Source organism: Macaca fascicularis, chromosome 11 (assembly GCF_037993035.2).
Source record: "Macaca fascicularis isolate 582-1 chromosome 11, T2T-MFA8v1.1".
NCBI lineage: Eukaryota > Metazoa > Chordata > Mammalia > Primates > Cercopithecidae > Macaca > Macaca fascicularis.
The window spans coordinates 139,600,781-139,625,720 of NC_088385.1; the positions used below are offsets into that span (position 1 = coordinate 139,600,781).

At 64.0% G+C, this 24,940-nt stretch overlaps 1 protein-coding gene across 41 annotated transcripts in view; it reads left to right on the plus strand.

The window, feature by feature from the left end:
- The first annotated feature begins 2,524 nt into the window (after nt 1-2,524).
- FBRSL1 (fibrosin like 1) overlaps nt 2,525-24,940 on the plus strand; it is a 96,921-nt gene continuing 74,505 nt past the window's right edge. For 40 of the 41 annotated variants that reach the window (XR_012420882.1, XR_012420885.1, XR_012420884.1 and 37 more), the window contains exons 1-2: nt 2,525-3,239; nt 20,739-20,936. Coding sequence is in view for 37 of the 41 variants with exons in the window: in XM_045366259.2 (XP_045222194.2) it covers nt 2,949-3,239; nt 20,739-20,936 (489 nt within the window). In the remaining 4 variants the exon portion in view is untranslated. Of the gene's footprint in view, nt 3,240-20,738; nt 20,937-21,754; nt 24,561-24,940 lie in introns of those variants that run through there. The other variant, XM_045366278.3, reaches the window with a different exon arrangement.

Consider the following 24,940-nt stretch of genomic DNA (forward strand, 5'->3'; position numbering starts at 1 on the left):
TCCCAGCACTTTGGGAAGCTGAGGCGGGCAGATCACCTGAGGTCAGGAGTTTGAGACCAGCCTGGCCAACATGGCGAAACCCTGTCTCTACTAAAAATACAAAAAAAATTAGTCAGACGTGGTGGCACGGGCCTGTAGTCCCAGGCACTCAGGAGGCTGAGACATGAGAATGGCTTGAACCCGGGAGGTGGAGGTTGCAGTGAGCCGAGATCACGCCACTGCACTCTAGTCTGGGTGACAGAGTGAGAACCTGTCTCAAAAAAAAAAAAAAAAGAAACTTCAAAACCAGAACCTCAGACCTTCCCAAGCAATTGTTCTGGGGAAATGGGGTGCCCACAGGATGCCCCCTGCAGTCTGACTGACCTCTGGGCCCAGCCTGGGGTGGGGTGGCCTCTGGGAGCCTCAGGAGCAGGTGAGGACTCCCAGGCTGCTCGGGAAGGGGTCTGTATCTAAACAAGAGCCTGAAATGCCATCTGGGTGACCCTCGCCCACATTTCCTGGCCTTCTGTCCAGGGAGGGGAATTCGGGAGCAGGCGTGCATGGAGAAACTGCTCCCGGTCCGCTTCTGTCTTCCTAATGAGGCTTTTAAAAATCAAAAGGGAGGATGCTGGAGGGTGAAACCACGGTTTAACAAAACCCGGAATGGGAAGAGGGGGAGGCGGGCCCTGCCCCCACCCTGGGGAGGCTTTGATGGGGAACCAGAGAGCGGCCTGGGTGGACAGGAGGAGGCTGGGTGAACAGGAAGTCCCCCCACACCAGTGAGCTACTTTCCCGACTGCCTCAGCCCAGCAAACAGCCCGTGATGCCCGGACCACACCCTTCCTGCCCCGCACAAAAGGCCGCCAGTCGCCTCTCCCAGAGGCATGGTAATGTGGACCCCGCAGAGTAGGCAGGGACCCTTTCCCACTAAGGGCAACCGAGGGCACCCTCCCTTCTGCCCTCCAGCAAACCACCATTCTCCTCCGAGGGCCTGTGCAGGGCTGTGGCCCCGACCTGAAGCAGAGTCCCCATGACTGCGTAGGGCTCGAAGTCGCCACTCCTCGGGGAGGCCCTCTGGACCAACCAATGCCCACTCTCTGTGACACCTCCCAGTTCGATTTTCTTTCTTTTTTTTTTTTTTTGAGACGGAGTCTCGCGCTGTCACCCAGGCTGGAGTGCAGTGGCCGGATCTCAGCTCACTGCAAGCTCCGCCTCCCGGGTTCACGCCATTCTCCTGCCTCCGCCTCCCGAGTAGCTGGGACTACAGGCGTCCGCCACCTCGGCCGGCTAGTTTTTTGTATTTTTTAGTAGAGACGGGGTTTCACCGTGTTAACCAGGATGGTCTCGATCTCCTGACCTCGTGATCCGCCCGTCTCGGCCTCCCAAAGTGCTGGGATTACAGGCTTGAGCCACCGCGCCCGGCCCGATTTTCTTAAGATTATCCCTGGCTGATATTCTACTTGGCCCTGTGTTCAGGGTCTCTCTCCCACTTCTAAGAGGGTCATCTGTCTCAGCCGCTGCGGGGTCACCAACAGCGCCTGGACACAGGAGGCACCCGGCGAATACGCGCTGCGTGAATCAATGACTCCAGTGCCCACGCGCAAGGGGCCCCGGGGCTCAGGAAACCCCACCGGGCAGGCCCCTCCGAGCTCGGCCTGTCCTGGGGGTGGAGGAGGAAGTTCGCCCCGCGCCTGCCTCGCAACCGCAGCCGCCCCCGTGCGCTTCCTGCCCGCGCCGCCCTCCGCACTGCGCTCCGTGCCAGGCAGCAGCCCCCGCCCCGCTGGGCGCGTTCCCCGGGGTCTCGGTGGCTGGAGTTGCTTTCTTGTGGGACTTGGGGGCACGTGGCGCGGGGCGGGGACGCGGGCAGACCCCTCTCGCATCCTAGGAAGCCCGGGCGGGTCCGCAGGGGCGCAGGGAGGGGGCACTGCCTGGCCGAGGACCCTCCCCCGGTCCTCCTCGCCCTTTCCCCGTCCCTTCCACGCTAGCCGAGGGCAGGACTTCGGTTCCGCAGGACCGGAGGCCCCTCGCCCTCCTCGGAAGTCGCCCGCGGCCGAGGACCCCCGCCCCGCAGAGGAGGCTGGCGCTGCCACCGCCTCCCGCTTGGAGAGTACCGCCCGCAGGTGCCCGCGGAGGGGCTGGAGGGGCCGTGGACGCCCAGCGCCCTCCCCTGAAGGAGCTGCGCCGACCACCGCGGGCTGCAGGAGAGGTCGGGGCGCCGGGGCGGGGCGCGGCTAGGGGGCCAGGCCGAAGGGCGGGCACTTGCAGGCGGGGCGGGACCTGAATGAACTAGCGCGGCCGGCCGGGGCGGGGCCGGGGTCTGCGTGAGCGGGTCGAGGAGGGGGCGGAGCCTGCGGGGCGGGTAGGGGCGGGGCCAGTGTGAAGGGGGCGGGAAGTGGCGGAGCCTCGTGAGCGGGGCAGGCCGCGTGAACGTGAAGGGGGCGGAGCCTGTGTGAGCGGGGCGTGGTCGGGGCGTGGTCGGGGCGGGGCGCGCGGGCGCCCGCGGCGGCCCTCACTTCCTCTGGCGAGCGCAGCCGGGCGGAAGTGCGTCAGTTGTTATCTGTTCGGGGCGCCGCCGCCGCCGCCTCACGAGCCCGGTGCCCAGGAACCCGGCCGCCTGCCCGCCTGCCGCCCGCCGCGCCCGCCCGGCCCCGCCCGCTCGGCTCGATAGCCGCGCCGCGCGCATGGGGCGCGCCCCCGGGGGGGCGGCCGAGGGCCGCTGAGCGCCGGGCCCGCCCCCGCCGATGCGCCCAACCGCCCGCGCCGGGGGTCCCAGGCCGCGCCGGGCCCGGGGCTGAGCCGCCCCCCGCGCCCGGCATGCCCGGCCCGGCCCGCCGCCCGCCGCCGCCCAGGCCCCGAGCCCGCGCGGCGCACACTCAGTCCGGCGGCGCCGCGTAGCCGAGGGAGCCCGCCTGCTGCGAGCCAGGCGCGGGGCGTCAAGGTCACCGGCCCGACGGGGCGCACGCGCCGCCATGGAGGCCAAGGTCCGCCCGAGCCGGCGCTCGCGCGCGCAGCGGGACCGTGGCCGGCGCCGGGAGGCCGCCCGCGACGCCCGCGCCCAGAGCCCGTCGTCGGGCGACGAGCCCGAGTCCAGCCCCGGCAAGGAGAACGCGGGCCTCCGCGGCGCGCCCCCCCGAGGCGCCGCCCCCGCGCCCCGCGCAGCGCGTCCCCCGCGCCGCCGCCGCCGCGAGTCCAGCTCCCAGGAGGAGGAGGTCATCGACGGCTTCGCCATCGCCAGCTTCAGCACCTTGGAGGCCCTAGAGGTAGGTGGACGGGCACAGCTTCGCCCGCGTCGGGGCGAGAACGGGGCCCGGAGTTGACGCGTTGGGCGGTCCCGGGACCCCTGGACTTGTGACCGCCCGCGCCGTGGGCACCCCTGAGGGAAGCCCCGGCCACTCGGCCCCCGTTCCAGGGACCCTGGGTGCTGACCGCTCTCCCAGACCGTCGCATCTGGAAGACACAGCAGCGTTGGGTGGGTTTAGGGACGTTTTGAATTTCAGAGGCAAAGAAATCCACGCTTAGAAATCGTGGGCTGTCTGACAGCACTGTCGGCCTTTTATCAGTTGTGTTTCTGTTGCCAGCGTATCGCTCTGCTTGGTTCAGGACGTGCTAGGGAGCAGTGCTGGATCTTAGGGAGGTGGTGATAAAATGGATACTCCGCGGGCCATCCCGTTCCCCCCTCCCTTCGAGGGCTCTGCTGAGAAGAGGAGAAGGAGGGTTAATCCCAAGACCCCTCTTGGTGACTGTTGCTTGCTGCATGGTTAATAGGTTGGCAAAAAATACTGCTTGTCTGGCTGATGGACAATATTTGCTGAGCAAATACTGCCCCTCTTGCGTGAACCCAGCTGAGCAGCGAAGGAAATTAAATGCTGTCCCAGAGTTGGGGCGGGCACTGTCTCCCCAGGACTGGCCTGGGCAGGAATGCTAGCCAGGTGCCCTCCACCAGGGCAGAGACCCCCTCAGCGAGGTGTGTCTCGTGTGGCGCTTACTTTGGGGGACCCTCATCTGCTGGACTTTGATTCCCAGAATCACCCTATTTCCAACCCCTCTCACTTTTCCAGGGGCTTGGGAGCCCATGGCCTGAGATCCCCCTGTCTCGGAAGCTGAGCTTTGGGAAAAGGGGAGATGGCTACTGCAGGCCCCTGAGGCAGCAAGTCCTCTTCAAGTTCTCATCCAAACTCTCCAAACTAGAGAGCCTTGGGTCAGGGCTGGTGTCCAGGGAAGTGGCCCCAGAACAGGTGCCGCTTCATGTCCTGAGTGCACGGCAGAGCTGGGGCTTCATGTCCCGAGTGCACGGGCAGAGCTGGGGCTTCGTGTCCTGAGTGCATGGGCAGAGCTGGGGCTTCGTGTCCTGAGTGCACGGCAGAGCTGGGCTTCGTGTCCCGAGTGCACGGCAGAGCTGGGGCTTCGTGTCCCGAGTGCACGGCAGAGCTGGGGCTTCGTGTCCCGAGTGCACGGCAGAGTTGGGGCTTCGTGTCCCGAGTGCACGGCAGAGCTGGGGCTCCTGTGGGCCCAGGACGCAGGGGTGGTGCTAGGCCCATCACACAGCCTGGCCATCCTCTGTCGTGCACACTGGGTGACTCCAGGGCTGGCACACGCCATGCTCTGTGCTGGGACGGGGTGGCCCTGGGGCTGTCTTCTGCTCTCTCAGTGGTGATAATGACATGGACTGCATGTGTACTGGGCACGTACTGCAAGCCAGGCCCTGCGCTCGGCTCCTGCACTGCGGCTGAGACCGCGACGATGCCCACCTTCCGGAGCCGTCACTGCCCGCCCGCACCTCCTGGGTCCCTAACGGCGGCCTCCTTGCTGCTCCAAGCGGGTCAGCCCTTGTACCCTGCTGTTCTCTGCCTGCTTGATGTTTGGTGCCTTTGTGTCTCTGCAAAAATGTCACCTCGGACTCCTCTGAAGTGGTGCCCCCCACCCCCGTCAATGTTGCCCACCTTCTTCCTGTCATCCGCGCTCTGCGAAGCTGTTTTAGGATGTCTTTGCTCTCCATGTTTGTCTCCCGCAAGAACTTGTAAACTGAAGGAGAGCAGACACTGTCCTCTGTGTCTCCTATGGGGTCTGGTGCTGGGAAGAGCTCGGCGTGTAGAAAGTGCCTGGGAGACCCAGGGCCAATCCCAGGCCCATGTGCTTTGCCCTCAGTGGCTCTGACTGGCTGTCCACCTGCTCCAGCAGGGTCACGTGCCGCCGCCTGCAGGCAGTGGGTTCAGTGGGTTTTGGTGACTTCGACTTAGACCAGCGGTCCCCCAGGTCATAGTGAGACAAGTCTGTTTCTGCGTGGCATTAACACAGCCACGGCACCCCGGGGTGGTTTCATGCCCCTTCCTCTGCCCTTCGGAGCCTGCCTGGGAAAGTACGGGGCTTCTGCACAAGTCATAACCTCATGATCGTCCCACACGTGTCTCTTGGTTGACCACATTTTTTGTCAAAGTGTAGTGGTTTTTCCCCAAAGTTCAGATAAATCATAATCATATAAATAGTAATGACTGATTAAGTAAGTATTCTCTCCACCTGAGCTGCCCTTCACAGGCATCAACTCGTTTACTCCTGGAGGAGCAGCCTGCCCTCGGCTCTGCCTCCTTCTCTCACAGTCTCTCTGTCCCCACCCACGTCTTGGGGGATCTTCCTACTCTGGGATGTTGGAGGATGGGACACTCAGGAGTCGGAGGAAGCCCTTGTAACCCCAGAGGCTGGCTCGTGCCCGCGGGACACTGCAGTGATGTAAACAACCAAACACAAGTGTAGACTTGCCGGGGAGGTGTAGCCTGCCTGCAGGAGTCCTGTTACCTCCTCCCAGACCCCACATGTGCTGGGACCAACTCCCAGCCCCGGCCCCTGGGGCAGGCCCCCCACTCACAGCCCCTTCTTCCCCCAGGCAGACCACCCTCCCTGCCTGTCTCAACAGGGCCCCCTCGCCCTGTGCCTGGGGCAGGTCTCTGTACCTCTTTTGTGCCCCATGCAGGTCCCTGCCCCTTTTCTGTGCCCTGGATGGGACACATAGGTCGTTCTGTGCCCGAGGCAGGCCCCCACACCCGTTCTGTGCCCTGGGCAAGCCCCCGCCCCCTTTCTGTACCCTGGGTGGGACACACAGGCCATTCTGTGCCCGAGGCAGGCCCCCCACACCCGTTCTGTGCCCTGGGCAAGCCCCTGCCCCCTTTCTGTACCCTGGGTGGGACACACAGGCCATTCTGTGCCCGGGGCAGGCCCCCACCACCTGCACGTTTATATGTGCTCCTGTAGCGGAGGAGGAGTCCCCCCTTGTCCTGTCCCTGTGTCTGTATGTACTGTGAACACAGCAGGCACTCCCTAAATGTTGGCGGTGGTGGTTGTGGGCTGAGGAGGGCCAGGGTCTGGCCTGGCTCAGGGTGTGCTTGCAGCCCTGGAGACAGCATTAATGATTAACGGAGGATGGAGACAGGAGCCCTGTGGCAGGGCTGAGGACCTGCAGAGGGGCGTGCTGGACTGGGTGTGCTGGGGTGGGTGGGGCGGTATGGCTGACCTGAGCCAGCCGTCTTGATTTTCTACTCTCAAACCAGGGGCAGTGGTTTGTGGGGACAGGAGGCCTGAGGAAGCCCTGCTGGCCTCTCCCTTGCTCTTGCTCTGACCGGGGACTCTGGGTGCTTGGGAATATGGCTCTTGCTGTCCCTTTTGTATCCTGTGACGGCTCTGTTCCCTGGTTGTACTGACCAGAGGACACAGGAAGCCCCCTGCCCTTGAAGCAGTGCTGTGACCGTACGTGCCCGGTCAGTGCTGCTGTTCTCTGCCTTGGGTCCTCCCAAGAAGGCTGGGGTCTGAGAGGTGTATCCAGGGCTGCGTCAGACCGCGTCTTCCCAGATAGCAAAGGCCATCCTTATCTGGCCTCAGGCCACAGAACAGGTTGTGCTGGTCCCTATATCTCCCGGGAGATAGGCCAGGCCCGCTTAGCCCAGTGGGCTGCACCGCCCATTCCCGCATGCTGGCCACACAACCCCAGCGACGCTGGCCACGGTGCTCTGGGCTGGGCCTGGGCCACAGGGAGGTGGCAGAGTGCCCGGGAGTACATTGGCCACCAGCTTCAGGCGGACACCACCATTCTGGTTTGGTGTCTGTGAGTTTTTGTTGATTTGTATTTTTCAAACAACAAATCACTTTCACCTGGTGACTTTCACCTGGTTCACACATCAAGCTCCGTAAGAAGGTGTGTGCTGAAGCTTGAGCTGTTCCCTGACTGGCAGACGGCCACTCAGAAGGTCCACGTGTGTCCTGGGAATAAAGGCGGAAGGAAAGCACCCAGCATCCCAGCTTGGTGGCCAGCGGCCTCCTCTAACGCCTGTGCTTCCACATTCTCTGCTCAGCATAAACCACAGGACATCACCCAAAACGCTGCTGAACCTGCCGCTGCTGAACCATGCACAGACAGGCGGGAAACTTGTGCTCGAGAAACCCCAGGCTACTGATTGTGTGCGGCCCCCGGCCTCCCAGGGCTGTCCATGGGCGAGCTGTGACCCCTGCTGAAAATGGCCCAGAACGCTGGTGGGCTTAGGGTGTGAGCCTGGAGCCAGTGGGCCTTGGCCAAGGGGAGGGTACAGGTTTTTGGACACAGCCCGTGGTGGGGAATGTGAGAGTGTGAGGGACTGGCCCAGGCACCTTCCTGCCCTGCCCTGCATCCTGGAGGCTGAGCCAGGTGGTCTGTCTGTGAATCCCTAGTGGGCCTGGTGGGCTTCACAGAGTGGCCAGGATTCCAGGAGCAAAGGCCCAGGCATAAAATCTGGGCTGGCTCTTGGCTGCTTGGGGCCGGAAGTATGACCTGGCCATGTTGGGGCTGGGCCCGGCCCGCCGAGCACTGCATGTGGGGCCTGACAGTGTCACTTGGACCTCCGGGCACCGCTGAGACCACACTGTTGGTGGTGCCAGTGGGGGCTGAGTTTGTGCCGGGGGCGCTGTGAGTCCACACCTGGCTCAGCTCTCAGACAGATGGGGGTGGGGCTGAGACCGCAGACATTTGGGCTCAGTGAGGAGAGCCAGGGAGAGGGCAGGCTTCGGCCCAGGGAACTCCTTGTGGCTGCTTCCTGGTCTCCAGGTGGGGAAACTGAGGCCCAGCGAGAGGAAGTGCTTTACCCACAGCCATGGGGCAGGGGTGCGGAGCTGAGCCAGGGCCCGCCCTGTGACAGTGAGGGGCTGCCTGGAAGCTGTGTGGATTCCTGTTCCTCCCAGAGAGTCTCACAGCCGTGGGCAGGGGCTGCTCCCTCAGGGGAGGTGGATGCAGGGGCCATGAAAACAGTCACTGGCCCCTCGGTCCACGTGGGTGCCCGCCACCTGTCCAGGCCCTGTCTGGGGGCCAGCAGCTCCCCAGGCCCTGCCATGGCTGTAGCGGGGCCTGCACCTGGCCGCTTTGGCTCTGAGAAGGGTTCTGCGTCCTTTGCCTGTGGCTCTGCCCCTCGCGGGCCCTGCCTGGTGGTTTGCTGGCCTCGGGGTCAGGGCTGTTACAGTAGGATGGTCCCCGGCCCTCTTCCCCATCCCCTCCCGCCTGGATCCCCTCCCGCCTGGCTGCTTGGCCCTGTCACTTCTTGGCTCAGGTTTCCAAGGCCTTCCCGTCCTTGCTGTGGCTACGCCGCGTGCCTGTGCATCTGCACGTGCTGCGCACCTTTGCGGTCGGGGTCTCCCAGGGGTCCCTGTGACTCACTGCACAGTCCTCCAGCAGGGAGCCAGACCCACACCAGACCCGGGCTGGCCCCACCCCCTCTTTCCCGGACTAGACTCTCATGCCCCAGCTGCACCAGCTGCCCCAGCTGTCCTGACGGGAGATCTGTCCCCAGATGTCCCCCATCTCCTGCCTTTGTGGGATTGCTTCTCTAGAGAAAGAGAAGTGCCCTGAACTGGCCCTGCTGTCTGTGGGTGGCAGTTTTAAGGCTCCTGATGGTCGTGAGGGCCTGTTCCCTGCCGAGGGGCCCGTGTTGGGTATTTACCCGGGCTTGTGTTTTTGTCACTCTGGAAGCCTCGTTTCGCTGTGTTTTCTGGCTGGTTGTTGCTGTTTGTCTAAGAAAACTTTTTCCCACCTGGCATCTCTACCTGGGCACTTTGTTGGATTCTCTCGTCAGCACAGACAGTTTCTAGGGGACTCTTGGGGGGTTCCCATAGGCCCTGCTGGCATCTGCACATGGCTGTGACGTTGCTGCTTCCCCGCATCTGTGTTGCGGGACTCTTCGCACCTTACTGCGTTTGTGTGTCTGGAGCGTGAGGATTGGTGTTGCTGTTTGCGGGTATCTTTGTCCCTCCCTCCTTCCCTGTTTCCCGGCATTCTGATGGGCGCCCTGTGTTTTGCGGGATGCGTCTCTGGTCCAGCATCAGGTAGGGGTGGCCCTGCTCACCCAGCTTATGCCGCCTCCCTGCGCTTTCTTCCCAGGCCCCACGGCACCCGTGCTGCTGCTGTCGGTCTGTCCTTGAACTCCGGACGTGGCCCTGGTGTCTCCTGTGTTGGTGGAGTCTCATTTTGGGTTGCTTTGCCGATGGTTCGGAGTTTTGCCGCCCTGTTTCTAGTAGAGTTACTTCCGCTGGTTCTGCATTTTGGTTAGGAACTTTTCATCTTTTTCTGTAACGACAAAATGGCATAAGAATTAACCGCTTTCTCAGCACCTGGACAGAACATTTGGGTCCCAGTACTCCAGCCCATTTAATGGTGACCAGTTAGAGACCCTAAGTCAGCATGGTTTGGGGTGGGGACACGGGTAACGAGGGAGGGGCCACGGGACCACCTCATTAGAAGTGGAGGCTGGGGGAGAGGAGCCCGGGGTGCCCTGGCCAGGTCAGGAGGGCCTTCTAAGTAGGAGGACCACAGAGCTGGGCCAGGGTCCCGGGGCGGACCCAGCCTGGCTGCTCTGAGTCAGAGGCAGCCACAGGAGGAGCCCAGCCCACCTGAGTCCCCAGGAGCCCCCTGAGTCCTGCAGGAGGAGCCCAGCCCACCTGAGCCTCTAGGAGTCTGAGTGACCCCTGTGTCCCAGGCTGTCCTCTCCCTCCGGACTCCCCCTCCATACTCCCCTACCCAGATGGCACCAGGACCCCCTCTGGCCTCAGCTCCTGCATATTTCAGGAGCCCACAGGCGTGACCACCCTTCAGTGCCCCAGCCTCCTGCCCCTGTCAAGATGAGCTCAGTGAGTGGCCCCAGGCTAGAATCCAGGCTCTGGGCCTCGGGACCCCTGGGGCACCACCTTACCCCTGCTGAGGCAGTCCCGGGCTGGGGATCTAACCCTTCTCAGTGGCCCAGGGTCAGGCCCTGACTGCCCCTACGTGGCCCATGACAAAGCCATTTGTCCCTAAACAAGGGTCAGCATGTAAGCAGCCCCCAGGTCTCTGAGGAAGGGCCAGGGCTTGTGGCATGCGATGTGTGTGTTTGTGCCCTGCATGTGCCTCCCCGAGAAACCCCTCGGGCCTGATGTCCTCCCCGGCCCCACCCCAGGAGCATGTGGCATCTAGAGTGGTCGTGTGGCAGCAGCTGGGAGGCCCGTCGCTGAGCCTGGCCTGCACTCCCTGGGAGAGCTGGCCCACAGGGCCTCTGGGGAGGGTGCCTGCTGTTTCTTTGGGAACCTGGGGAGGTGGCCGGTGGGGAGAGCTGGCCATCCAGATCTGTCAAGCCCCACAGCTGCGTGCCCCCATGGGTGTGGGTCCCTCTCCGGGCCCCGCGCTCACGGTGAGGCCTGTGCGGGGGGGCACGGGGCCGGGGGCTGTGTCAGGATGTGACAGCAGTCAGAGTGTTCCAGTGGGGAGGCCTGCAGGACCCACAGGCCCCCAGCCACCCTCGCAGAGGCTCCACAGTGGCCACCTGCCTGTCAGACACCTTCTGGCCAATCTCTGGAGGTCCCAGCTGGAGGCTGAGCTACAGGCTGTCCAGGACTGCAGCAGAGTGGATCTGTGGCTGCCCACCCCTCCCGGCCCCTAGCCCTCCACTCTTGTCCTTCTCCAGACCCTCCAGGGAAGTGAAGAGGATGGACCATCCCCACACACATGTCCTGGTCTGCCCCTACCAACCCCATGTGGGGATGTGGGTTGTGGAAGTCTGGGGTCTCCTGCTGTACAGCCTGGAACGTCCAGATCCCGTGGGAGCTGTGAGAGGTGCCGGGGCTCCTCGAGGCGCTACTGCACAGGGCCCTCCATCCTGGTCAGCAGGGTGGCCCTGGGTGGGACTTGGCTGTGCCCCTCCCTGGGTGGGCCTTGTAGAGCTGGGTGGGGTTGTGCTTGGATGGACACCGACCTGTTCTGGGGGAGGGAGGCTGGAAGCTGAAGAACCATCAGGTGTTGGTGTCCCTGTGGGCCAGGACAGCTGGAGGTGCAGCTGCGGCTACCCTGTGTGATGGATGGAAACTGAGGCTTGGCCATGGTACTCACCCCACTGTGGGGTGGGCAGAGAGGCCGACAACCCCAGCCAGGTCCTGTGGCCACCTGCTCATGCTCCCGTCCGCTCAGGAGGCTTCCTCCACCCTCACCACGGCAGGCTGGGCCCCTTCGGCCTGTGTATGTGACCAAGGGTACCTGCCACCTCTGCTGTCCCCCGGGACAGTGCTCTGTGCTCTGTAAGGCCTCCAGGAGCCTGGGTGGCCAAACTGGTCCCTGGGACTGGTGGGCCTCATCCGGCCTCGGCAGCTGCCCCGCCCATTCCAGACCTCTGCCCAGGTCTTGCTGCTGCACAGTGGAGCCTCCAGGGCCAGCCCGGCAGAGTGGTGCTGGGCAGCAGTGGTGCTGGACCTCTGGGAAAGGCCAGGTGAGCTGCTGGCCAGCAGGGAAGAATTCTGAGCTGTTTTGCTTTCCCTGACGGACTCTACAAGCGTTTATTGAGCCCTGGCTGTGTGCCAGGCCCTGGGCCAGCCCCCAAGATACACCCACAGGCCCCGTTGCCACTGAGTATTGGGATGGCAGTAAAGAGGCTGTCGTTGGAGTCACAGAGGAGACCGTGAGGGCTTCTGGGGAGGAGTGCAGGTGTGAGGGGCAGCACCGAGGGAGGAGTGCAGGTGTGACGGGCAGCACTGTGACATGGCGGTTCCTGAGATCCCGTCAGGAAGGGCACGGGTGGCAGGTGGTACTGGTTTGGGGTGCCTGTGGCAGGCTGTCTGGAGACGGCTGGGGGACTGCAGGGCTGGGGGTGGGGCACTGCGCAGTACCTAAACTCCGTGAGATCAGGGCAAATGGGGCACTTGGTTCCACGTACCTGTAGAGGACGACAGGTGCCCTGAGGAGTGTGAGGGACAGAACAGCCACCGAGCCCCAACTCTCTTGGCGCAGCAGAGCTGTGCTGATCTGGTTTGTGTAGAAAGCTAGCCTGTGGGGTGGATGGGGTTCCCCAGAGCTGTGCTGATCTGGTTTGTGTAGAAAGCTGGCCTGTGGGGTGGATGGGGTTCCCCAGAGCTGTGCTGGCGTCAGAGAGCAGGCTGGGTGGGCTGCTGGTCCCTCTGCAGCCCAGACAGGCGTTGAAGTCTCCATGCCCATCTTCTCAGCCCATGTGTGTACCATGTGTGTGCACCCAGGACCCTCTGGCCAGAATCCGTGGTGTCTGGCTCAGGAGGCACAGGCACTGCCCTTTGGACTCTGCAGGAGCCATCAAGTGTCTGGGGCTGGGAGCCGCACGCTGTGACCCTGCCCCACTGAGGCCAGAGGGGCGCCTGCCCAGTCTGTGGCCACCACCTTCCCTCTGTTGAGAACTTGGTCCTGGCTGGGCGGCTGTAGGTAGCAGAATAACTGAGTGTGTCCCAGGCTTATGCGCGGCCCCACCACCAAGCCTTGCTACTGAGCGGTGGTGACAGTGATGGAAAGGGCAGCAGTGCCCCAGCTCCAGGCTCAGGCACAGCTCCAGGACTTCGTGTGCGTCACGCCCACTCCCCTCAGCAGCCCCCATGGCGGGTGCTGTGCGGTCCCCATGCTACAGATGAGGAACCTGAGGCACAGCCATGCAGTCACTTCCTATATCTACACTGCTGGCGAGTGGCTGAGCAGGATCAGAACTCAGGCATGGGCTGGAGGCTGGGGCTCCCCCTCTCTGGCCTGGGGCCATGGGGCCGGCCTCTCTGCTCCCTGTCCTCTGTCCCCCGTAGGGCCCTGGTCCTGCTGTGTGTCCAGACTGGCCTCCAGGGAGTCCTGGCCCTGTGGCTGTCCCCTGTCCTGGTCCCTCCACCCACCCAGTCTACAGTTTTCTAAATCAGACGTCGTCTAACTGCTTCCCTGCCTGGGAGCCCAGAGCCCTGCAGACTCCGTCCAGCCCGGGACAGCCTGTTGACACTCTTACAGGGAGTCCAGGCCCTGCAGACTCTGTCCAGCCTGGAAGAGCCTGTTTGTGCCCTCACAGGGAGCCCAGGCCCTGCCACAACCCCACCCTCACTAACCTGTCCTGCTGTGGCATCCCCCACAGCCCTTGGCGCCTGCCCCAGTTGCTGCTGCTCGTACCACAGCAGGCCTCTGGCTGTCCTCGGCCAGACCCTAATCCCATGCCCCACTTACCTGCCTGCTACACCCTGTCCTATGGCCGGCATGGCTGCGTGCCTCTCCCCAGGGACTGTGTGGCTGGGAGCCGGTCGGGGAAAGAGCCCAAGGGGCCTGCAGCGACTGCCCAGGGAGGGGGACCGTGATGTGGACCAGGCCCCCGACGTGGACTGGACTGGGTGGGGGCTACATTGGTTCCCCTATGACTCTCCTCCCCTAGACCCTGAGGTCAGAAGTGGGTTGGCCTCTCAGTCTGTTCATTCTTGGGGCTCAGCCCCTACCAGCCCCCAGCCCTGGGGGTCGTGAGTTCTGTGGGCGCAGCTGGACTGGAATCCCGGGATAAAGGTGGGGCCGAGCGGCGGCTGCCCCTGTGGTCCTCGTACCCCAGGCCTGTGGCTTTAGCGACACCTGGCTGGCGTGGGCCCGGGCCGCCCCCCCGTGGCTGAGGAAGAGGCTCTGTGTGTCCCAGGCTGCTGCGTGGGATCACCTGTGGCAGCTGCCAGCAGGGGTGAGTGGCTGGGGGAGGGGCTCCCAGGGCCAGGAGCCTCAGAGACCAGTGTGGGCTGACAAAGCCCAGCCCCGGTGGTTGGTGCACTAGGTGCCCTTGCTGCTGTCGTGAGTTCACAGGGGCCAGAGTGAGCCACAGAAATGAAGCCTGAGCCTGCCTTCTGCTCGGGGCCAAGGCCTTGGACAGGAGTGAGAGAGGCTGCTGTGAGCAAATGCACGGCCCATTCCTGTGCAGGGGCCGGGACAGGGGTCTCTGGAGAGGTTGGGGCCCCAGCAGTGGACTCCTCGTCATCCCAGCAGTGGTGGCCACACAGCAGGGCCCAGCATGCAGGACGGCCCTGGAGCAGGACACCCAAGCTGGTGGCTCCTCCCCTTCCTTCGGCTGGCTGCCCAGACGTCAGCTCACAGGGTCCTGCCCTGCATCCCCTCTTTGGGGACAGCCTCACCTGCCCGGTGTCTCCATCTCCTGGCTCCTTTCTGTTCTCTTCATCTAAATCTAAATCCAAAAGATCTCCCTTTCTTTTTATTCTTTTCGTTGTGAGGAAGTCCGTGTGTACAGAGAGTGCACGGACGGGATGTATGTTCGTTTTGAAGTGTTGACCTCCCAGGTCTGAGTGACACGTCCCTCTCAGTGTGTTGACTACCATCCTGATGTGTCCTCATGCCCCAACCTGCGGCAGCCCCCCAGGTTCTTAGGGACAGAGGGGTCAGCTGCCTGCTTTCCCCCGCTGCCAGCATTGGTGTGGGCTGTCCCTCCAGGGGGCCTTTCTAGAATCCTTGGCAGACCCCACTGGTGGCCGGGACAGGCTCCAGCCCTTCGTCACCTCCCTCCTGGCAAACTGCCACCCTGGGCCATCTCCCTGGTGCTGCCTCAGCCCTCCATACCCGGCTCTCCATGCCTGGCCCTCATGGCCACCCAGAGGAATCCTGCAGAAGGCCTTTGGTTTGAAGGGCGAGGCTGCAGGCCACAGCCAGGTGTGATCCGTGGCCTTCCAGTAAATTGGAGCTGGTGGGAGGAACGCATCAGTGAGGCTCCGAGTTCACAGCGGGACTGACCTCCAGGTGTGGCACGTGACAGTGGCCTGCTGGTTGGGCTGGTCAGAGGGTAACTGGGCAACCTCGTTCACTCTCCAGGCTCAGCCCCTATCAGACGGTTCTCCAGGCGTGGCTGGACTGGAACCCTGGGATAAAACCAGGGCCAAACAGTGGCTCCACTGTGGTCCCCACACCAGCCTGCCCCTCACACCATCCCCCACTTCCCTGCTTCAGGCCTCACGCCCACTATCCCCCTGCACGGAATGGGCTGTGCATTTGCTCATGGCAGCCCTTCTTACTCCTGTCCAAAGCCCTGGGCCCCGAGCGGAAGGCAGGCTCAGGCTTCATTTCCGTAGCCCACTCTGGCCCTGTGAACTCACAACAGCAGCGAGGGCACCTAGCGCACCAACAACCGGGGCTGGGCTTTGTCAGCCCACACTGGTCTCTGAGGCTTCTGGCCCTGGACCAGAGGACCCCTCCTATTCTCTCCCACTTCTGTCCCCACCCCCTCGTGTCTACTTGCCATGCACCCTGCATTCACACCTGTCCTGGCACCACTCCATCTCAGGCAGCACTGCTGTTCTCCCTGGCACCGTCACCAATGGCCTGGGTCTCCGACTTGTCTCCAGGTAGCTCTTCCCGGCCCACACAGGGCCAGGCCACAGCCTCCACAGCTCCCAAGGAGTGGGGTGCAGCAGTAACGGCCAAGCTGGGCCTCACAGCGCCCCGCCTCCCCCCCCCCGCCCCGGGAGCCCTGACCCTGCCTCCCTGCCCCTAGAGTGCAACCACGTGCCCTCACTGGGTGTTCGGGAATCTCAGCCGTCCCTGAGAGGCAGCAGCCACCATGCTTGTGGCGGTCCTGCAGGGGCAGCCCAGCTCCCAGCTGCTGGTCCCTTGCTAGGCGAGAGCCGCAAGCTCGCAGGACCACATCCTGGAGGCCATGGGAGCAGCTGGGCACAACCTGGAGGCCTCTGGAACAACTGAGGTGTCAGTGAGGCTTGCTGGGCAGTCCCCGTGGGTGCTCGATGTGGGGTCCCCATGAGAAAAAACCGGCCAAGGTGACATTGGGACACCCTGGGCAGGGGGGAGACGTGGGGGCTGTCGCCCACTGGGTGGGTGTGAGCCAAGGGAGAGAGAGGTCATGGTGGGAAAGGGTCCCATTCCCACCTTTGCAGCTGGAGGGGTGATAGACCCAGTCCCCACACGGGGCTGTGAGTGGGGCTCCCTGTAGGGTCTCCTGTGTCAGCTTCTGTTCAGCTTTTGACCCCAAGGCAGAGGGGATGGCGGGGCACAGGCCACCACAGGACCTGGGTATGGGAGGCAGCCGTGCCAGCTGGGCGCTGAGCGGACGCTCAGGTGCTCTGCAGAGAGAGCTGTGGGGTTTGCGCCCACACTGAACACAGTTGAGAGGCAGAGGCTCTGGGCTTTGGGCCTGAGCTCTTGGAATGACAGAGACAGACCTGACGAAGGTGTGAGCCAACAAGGTTCTGGGAGCCAAGCAGCTGCATCCTTCCTCAGCCTCCTGCCCCCAGTGGAGAGCAGCTTCCGACCCATCCGAGAAGATCCCCGGGGGCTCCCTCCCCATGGAGAGCAGCTTCCGTCCCATCCGAGAAGATCCCTGGGGGTTCCAGGCCTGGCTTTGCCTGGGGGAACGTGGTCATCACTCTGGGTGGGAAGCAGAGGGGCCTGCCAGGGAGGTGAGGTCTTGGGTAGGCGGTTCTCCAGAGCCTCCTGCCTGGTGACAAGGAGGGGAGAGGCCCCTGCTGTGGTTTCAGGAGCAGGGCGTGGCCACCTGGCTGCAGGGGGTAGGCCAAGCCTGGGCGGGAACAGGCAGCCCCGTCCCCAAGAGGGGGCAGCAGTGCTCTGTGTGTGCTGGGGTAGAATTATTTTATCTCTGTTTGCGTCATTGTAGTGTAGTTAGGAATGTTGGTGGTGCTGTATAGTAATGACATTAAGAGAGCCAAAAGTAGTCGCATAGAATTGCTACAGGAGAATCTGTCTAGCAGTGTCACATAAGCCTGCGCCCAGCCCTGGTGGTCCTCCCGGGAGGGGAGCAGGGAGGTCTGGGGCCCTAGCCACTACTGGGGGTACTGGAAGCCACTGCAGGGAGGGCCCCCACCGCGCTTTCCTGGAGGGCCCCTGTGTGGTGCCACGTGTGCTGACCCCGGTGTGCACTGCAGACCTGTGGGGGGGTTCAGGGCCTCCACTGCCTCAGCCTAGCAGGGGTTCCTGCAGCTGGGACAGTGGCCTGAGGCGGCCGGCTGGCACCTCAGAGCTGGGCTGGATGGTGGGTGGTGCTGGGGACACAGCTCCTGAAGCCTTTCCAGGCCTCTCGTCTGTGTCTTCATTCCACACTGGGGTGGTCACTGCGGCCAGCACGTGGGGTCCTGTGTGTGTGGATTAGATAATCAGGGCCCAGGCCCGGTGCGGTGGTGGCTCACACCTGTCATCCCAGCACTCTGGGAGGCTGAGGCGGGCAGATCACCTGAGGTCAGGAGATCGACACCAGCCTGGCCATGTGGTGAAATCCCATCTCTACTAAAAACACAAAAAAATTAGCTACACATGGTGACCTGTAATCCCAGCTACTCAGGAGGCTGAGGCAGGAGAATTGCTTGAACCTGGGAGGCAGAGGTTGCAGTGAGCCAAGATCGTGCCACTGCACTCCAGCCTGGGCAACACAATGAGTCGCCGTCTCAAAAACAAACAAACAAGAAGATAAGCAGGGCCTGACCCACCACTTAGCAGAGTGCCTGGCACAGCCTCACTGCAGAGAACACGACGAAGTGGGTGAGCGCGTGGCTGCTGCTGGTCTCCCTGGCTCCATGCAGGGTCCCTACCCAGAGCTCATGTCACTGCCCGGTGCGAACCTTCTGGGCCTTTCTTCCGTGGAGCCCAGGCACCTTGGTGTGGTGGTTGGCGCCACCCATGGGGGTGGGGCCGTTGCCCAGTTTACAAATGAGGACCCTAGGGCTGCCCAGGGCACGCACTGTCCCTCAGTCCCTGGGGACTGCCCCCCATCTGGCCTGGACTCCTGTCCCAGCCCCACCCCCACCCGTGGTCTGCCCCAAGGGGGACTCCGGTCCTCACAGGAGCGGGGGTGGCCACGCTGCTGCCTGTCATGGTGGCCTTGGACGGGACGCTGTACGGTGTCTGAGCTGTACCACCAATCCCTCAGGTGTATGTGCAGTGACTGAGCCACTGGGCAGAGTGGGGTGTCAGGTGCAGTGGTGGGGCTGGCAAGGGTCCCTGCCTGGGCCTCCTTGGTCATGCCTCTCTCAGCAGCTGGGCAGGGCAGGGCAGTGCTGTGGCATTGCTGTGGGGCCTCTGAAACCTGCCAGGCGCAGCCCACAGGGCCGGCCTCACCCTGAAAGCCCCGGAGTGGCCAGGAGAGGGGCCAGCCGCATGGCTATCCCAGGCCTGGGTACCTTTCCCACTGTCTCAGGGCAGCAGGCAGAGCGCTGGCTCACACCTCAGGAGTAGAGTCCTGGGACAGCCCTCCCAGAGCTTCCTGGGAATGGCCTCCGTTCTCTGCAGTGAGCGTGGCTGCAGCGCTGGCTGGGGGTTTGTGGGCACAGGGGCTGCGCCTGGAGCCGGAGACGTCGGAGGCCTCTCCTGCCCGGTGTGGGCACCCACTCCTGTGCTGTCTGTTCTCTAGAATGTTCACTCAGCAGCGCTTGTGAGCCCTGCCTGGGGCTAAGCAGGGGGCAGGACAGATGGACGTTCTGGTGCGCGTCAAACGGGACAGGAAACTCACTGCCTTGTGCTGGGTGTGGGGCCGGGGCCGGGAGGGAGCTGGAGGGTGGGTCTGTGGACGAGAGGAGGGGCAGGCAGGAATCTTTATATTTTTTTGAAAGCAAAGTAACACTGAAGCAGGTTTACAGAAAATGTGGTAAATGTAAACAATTTGCCCTTGACACATGCATCCTTCTGGGCAGCTGTGAACACTGGCGATGGAGAGAGGTGTGGAGCGGGCCTGGGGGAGCATCTGTGCCCTGAGGGCACCACTCGGTTGTGCCTTCTCATATCTGCCCTTTGCCTGTCTCCTCTGACTCTTTGCCCATTAGAAAGACAAATCCTAGCTCAGCGGTGCCCTGCATGGCAGGCTGCCCTTGCAGGTTTCATAGTTACTGTGAAAGGTAACACCTTGATTTGTTCCTACTTTTGATCCAGCGCTGTGAACAGCCGTTCTCTCGGCTGCAGCCTTTGATTTGTCCAGGCTTAGACCCTCAGAGCTCAGTGGGACTGGGATTGGATCCACAGCTGCCTGGGACGGGCAGCCCTGACGGATCCTGGGTGGATGAGCAGGAACTCTCGAGACCACGGGCTCTCGGGCTTGAACAGGCCGCTCACAGCAGGGCTGTGGGCCTTGAGTGGTGGCTCTGCAGAGAGCACATGGCAGGAGCTGGGTCTTGGGGAGACAAGGAGGCCTCCTGGAGCCGGAAACAGCGGAGCTGGAGTGACAGGATCAGCCCTCATGGGCAGGGGGCCTGGAAACGCTGCTGGGCCTCTCAGGGCCTCCAGCTCAGACTGGTGGGGGTGGTGCTTGTGTCATGGGGAGGGCTCCCAGCCGGGGAGGGCGTGGCCGGCAACACCATGGCTGTGTCCCTGTCATCTGTCCTTACTGGAGGGACAGCCAAGGTCCTTCTCCCCAGGGACGCCGTGGCTCTATGTGGGGGCGGGTCCTCCTCCCCAGGGACGCCGTGGCCCTCTGTGGGGGTGGGTCCTCCCCGGGGACACTGTGGCCCTCCTTGGGGGCGGGTCCTCCCCAGTGACTTCCCAGGGTCCTTGGCAGCAGCTCTGACGTGGGTCCTGTCCTGGGCTTCACTGCTGCTGTTTTTCTCACAGCCGTGCTCTCCCCGAGAGGATTCTATCCTTTCGTGGATGCTTGTCGCTGGCCAGCTGGCTCCTCTGTATCCTAGACTTGATGCACCGTGTATGTCTGCGCCAGCCCTAGTGCTAGGAGCTGAGCCAGCATACAGAAGATGCTTACTAGTGGTTTACTAGTAAGTGTAAACCACTAGTAAGTGTAAGTGTAAACCACTAGTAAGAGTGTGGGGGTGGGGACCCCAGAACCTGGGGTTGCCCGATGTCCACCGGCAGGGCGGGAGCTGGAGTGTCCTGGGGCTGTCCACAGGCTAGTTGGTGCTCTGAAGGAGTTGACATGGGACGAGAGGGACCAGGGGAGGCCAGCAGGTTTACAGGGGACCTGGGGGTGTCCCCAGGGTCTGATAGCCCAACGGTGAGCCCTGGGAAGCATCTCTGTCCCAAATCCACAGACCCATCTGGGAGCACTGGCCAGACCCCCTCAGGCCCTCTGGAATACAGTGTCACCTGGGGAAGCACTTCCCGTGGGCTGTCGCCTGGAGGAGCACTTCTTGTGGGGCCTGGGTGTCCCCTGGAGAGGCTCCTGTGGTCCCTGGCCCCCACTGCAGGGCACTCGCTCAGTGTTGAAAGACAGCCCTGGTCTCAGCAGGGCTCAGAGGGGGCAGTCCTGGGCAGCCCTGGGCTGGCCTCCTGTGAAACTTACTGGAGATTCCCTGCTGGGCTAAGCTTTGTCGGGCCCCTTTGCTGGCTGAGCCCTGGGAAACTCCCACCCCGGTCCCACTTCGGCATCTCACCTGCCGTCTTCCGTCCCCTCAGAGATGCCCTTCCCAAGTCTGGAGGCTCCTTCCCCTGAGAGCTGCTGAGGTGGGTGCTGTCCCAGGTGCTGTCCTGGGCCCAAGGCCCTGGGGTCCCGCCAATTAACTGGCGTTTCCCTGTCTCCCTGCAGAAGGATATGGCCCTGAAGCCACATGAGCGGAAGGAGAAGTGGGAGCGTCGCCTCATCAAGAAGCCCCGGGAGTCGGAAACCTGCCCCCCTGCGGAGCCGAGTGAGAACAGGCGGCCCCTGGAGGCAGGCAGCCCCGGGCAGGACCTCGAGCCCGCCTGCGATGGGGCGAGGAAGGTCCCACTGCAACCCTCCAAGCAGGTGAGCAGGTCCCTCCCCGACCGGGAGCTCTGCGTCGGGTCAGTGCTCACCGCCCCGGGGCCACGCCAGCACCTGGACACCACCCCATGTGGCCCCCGGGCCTGCCTGGCAGCGCGTCCATCGTTGTCAGGCTTGGGGTGCAGGACACGTGGACAGGGCTGGGCTGAGCAGAGGCAGGAGCCCGCTGGGTCACGGAGGGGTCGTGACGTGCCTAGGGCCACAGCAGGAGAGGTGCCTATCTGGGGCAGCAAGGCGCGCGTGCCGGGCTGGGGCGCCAAACTGATAGGCCGGCCCCGTTTCCCTGCCGTGTCCATCAGGCTCCGCCGACTAGAGGTGTCCAGCGTGTCTATAAGGAGGGGTCCAGGCGCATTGCCGAGGGCTGTCCTGTCCACACGCAGCGCCATCTGCTCACGTGTGCGGCGTGGGGAGGGGAACGCTTGGTCCCGGCGGTGGCTGCAGGCACGTGACTGTGGTCAGTGGTCAGGTGCGTGGCCCAGCTGGGAACAGGGCTCTGCCTGCCCTGCCCAGGGGCCTCCTGCCCAGGAGGGGCTGTCAGAGCAGGTGGGGGCTTCCCTGGCGCGTGGGGCTCTGTCCTGGGTGCGGCTCAGCCTGCAGCTGCTTCCTCTGCAGGGGGTCCACTGGTGTGCGCCTTCCTTCCTTCCAGGGTGGGGCTCTGCGCGGTGTCCTCGGCTCCCCTTGGCCCCCTTGGGAATTGGGCTGCTGGAGAAGGACAGCATGCCTCCTGGGCCCGGGCTGGACGGGGGTTCCGCGGGCGGTGACACCTGCCCAGGTGGACACGTGCTCTTTCTTCCATGCAGGTGTGCTCCCCAGAAGGGGGGCCGCTCCCAGCCAGCCACTGGGACCAGAACGGCCCGGCCCAGCGCCAGCAACAGCTCCAGCCCAGCCAGCCCAGCCAGCCCCAGGGGTCCCTCCCAGCCCCGTCGGCACTCCCGGACCCCGGGCAGCCCTGCCAGCCCTCCCAGCGGCCACTCCTGGGTCAGCGCAGCTGGCCCCAGCGGTCACTTCTGGGCCTGAAACAGCCCTGCCAGCCCCGGCGGTCACTTCTGGGCCCCGGTCAGCCCTGCCGGCCCCAGCGGCTCCTTCCAGCCCCAGATCAGCTCTGCCAGCCCCAGCGGTCACGCCTGGCCCAGCCCTGCCGGCCGCATTGGGCACTCCCAGGCCCCAGGCAGTGCTGCCGGCGCCTGCGGTCACTGCTGACCCCGTGTCACCACTGCCGGCGCCTGCGGTCCCTCCTGGCCCCACGCTCCCTTCTGGTCCCCTGCCTGTACTGCCGGCGCCTGCGGTCCCTCCTGGCCCCAAGGCACCGCTGCAGGCGCCTGCGGTCCCTGCTGACCCTGTGGCACCGCTGCCGGCCCCTGCGGCCGTGGGCCAACCCGTGTCACTGTGGCCAGCCCGGCAGGGCATCCTCAGGACAGCGCAGCCGGCCCCTGTGGTCGCTGCTAGCCCAATGCCAGCGATACCAGCCCCCACGGCCACTCCTCACCCTCCGACCACGCCGACGGCCCGCCAGCTTCCTCCCAGGACAGTGCTGCTGCCCCCGGCGGGCCTTCCTAGCCCCGTGTCAGTACGGCCAGCCCCGAAGGTCCCTGCTGGGCCAGCCCAGCCGTCCCCGGCGGTCACTGCTGCGCCCCAGGCAGCCCCAGCGGTTAGTGGAAGCCCCAGAGCAGCCTGGCCCACTCACGCCTTCACTCTTGGGCCCGGGACGGCCAAGGCAGCAGAAGCAGCCGCTCATGGGCCCGGAGCAGCCCTGCCCACCCAAGCGGCCGCTCATGGGCCCGGAGCAGCCCTGCCAGCCCCTGCGGCCGCTCATGGGCCCCAACAAGCCCTGCAAACCCCAGCCGTTGCTCCCCATTCCCGATCGCCCTTCACTCCTGGGGCAGCCAGGCCCACCCTGCCGGCCTCTCCTGGGGCTTCTCTGCCAGCCGCGGCGGTCCCTGTTGGATCTGGTGCCAGCCCGCCAGCCGCGGCTCTCGCTTCTGGCCCTGGGCCATCCCTGCCGGCCCCTGAGGTCACGGTGGACCCGATCCTGTGCCCCCGGGGTGGCCCGTCAGGCCCCATCTGTGAGCCCTGGAGCCTGATGCCTGCAGGCACCTCCCCATATGGGTTTTCCAGCCCACTCCAGTGTCAGCTGCACCCTGGCAGGGCCCTGAGGGCCAAGGCTGCCTTGCCCTTCGGGCCGGAGATGCTTTGCTGGACTAGCCTGAGGCCTTCTCTAGATAGGGCTGGGCTGTTTGTCATTGGAAGTTGAGGCTCGGCTGGAGGCGGGAGCCCCTGCAGGGCCATGATCAGGCTGAGGCCCACCACACCAGGAGGAGAGATGAACCGGCATCTGCGTGCTGCCCCGCCATGCCCCCTCTCCCCCCACTGGTGTCACAGTGCCCCCACCCGCGTTGCTGCCTGTGGTGTGCGTGCCCTGGGAGGGGAACACAGCCCCCGAGGGCGGGGAGCTTGCTGGGGGCCCCTCAGCGTCTTTCTGTGCCTCTGAATTGACAATACTGTCCTTGCATCTCTGAGTCTGCGTGCACGCTTGCCCCAGGCGTGCCACCTGTGCAGAGCGCGTGAGCCTGGTGTGTGCGTGCTGTGTGCGCATGCGCGCTGTGTGCACGTGCGTGCGAGAGAGGGCGTGAGTGAGTGGTGTGCTGGGCAGGAAGGATCTGTGGGGTGCTGCAGTTCCTGCAGAATAGCCCAGTGGTGAATGGTGAAGGTGTGGGTTTCGGTTCAGGCCCTCCTCCTGGTAGTCAGGAGGTGCTGGTGTCCACCTCCAGGGCCCCCAAGCTGCAGGGGGCACATGGGCCCATCTGGTGGGTCAGGAGCTGCAGGGGACCCGGAGGCTCCCACCCCCACCTCTCAGGACTCTGCCTCTACCACCCCCGTGGGCATGTACTGATGGGTTGCCCGCAGGGTCTGCAGGTGAGGGGGAGCCCGTAGGGTGGGCAGCGCCTTCTCCTGGCTTCCCCACAGTCCCCCGCAGTGTCCCGTCTGACTGTTGACCTGCATGCAGTCGGGCACACTTCACACTACAAGGCTACCCCTGGGCCCATCCCTGCCCCTTCCACGGCCCCCACCTGTGGTCAGGGGTTGCCACCCCCTCAGGACTTGGTCTCGAGGCAGCCCCACTCGAGTCTTCTGGAATCTGAGGCACGCCACTGGCCCAAAAGGGAGGGGGTGTTTGAGGGGGCTCTGACTGTCTCCAGACCTTAGGGGAGCTGGGCAGGCTGTAGCCAGTGGCCCTCCAGAGAGCAGCGTTGACCACCTGGACGCCTGCGCCAAGTGACAGGAGACCCTGGTCCTGCAGGCCTGGTCTCGCCCAGCTGGGCGGCCTCGGGTGTCAGAAAGGGGGGTGGGTGTCCCTGGCTCCCAGGCCAGGCAGCTGCTGACCCCCAGTTCCCTGCACTTGCTCCTGAGGACTCCACACCCGCAGGCCCTCCCGGGTCCTGACCAGCCTCTGGTGCAGCATCTGCTTTGGCCTGTGGGCCCCCTCGCTCCCCACCCACGCAGGCCCCTTCCTCCGGTGCTCACCTGGGGCCTCCATCCCAGAAGCGCAGGGCTTATTTTTCTGATTAAAGAAAATAAAAAGTGCCGTGCCACTATTTTTTATAACAGCATCAGCGTTTGTAATTTAAACAGACGAGCTTGTGTCTTAACGTGATTTATTCCCACAAACAGCTTTTGTGCTGGGCTTGGCTCGGGGTTCATTGCACTCTGACCAAACAGGGGAGACCTGGAGCATCTGTTCTGGCCTTCCTGCCCGCCCATCTGAGGCCTGGAGTGGGGGTCTGTACTGTGCTCGGCATGCAGGGTGCTGGCCTCCAGATCCCCCCACCGCAAGGCTACTGTGTGGGCCAGTGTGGCAGGGGTCGAGATCCCCCTCTCAGCTCGTGCCTGGGGGACACCCATCCCCGGGGTAGGTGCCCTGGGCACTGGTGAGGGAGGGTGGTTCAGCCCAGCGTCCTCTGCGCGGCCTGTCAGATGCTTGTGTTCTC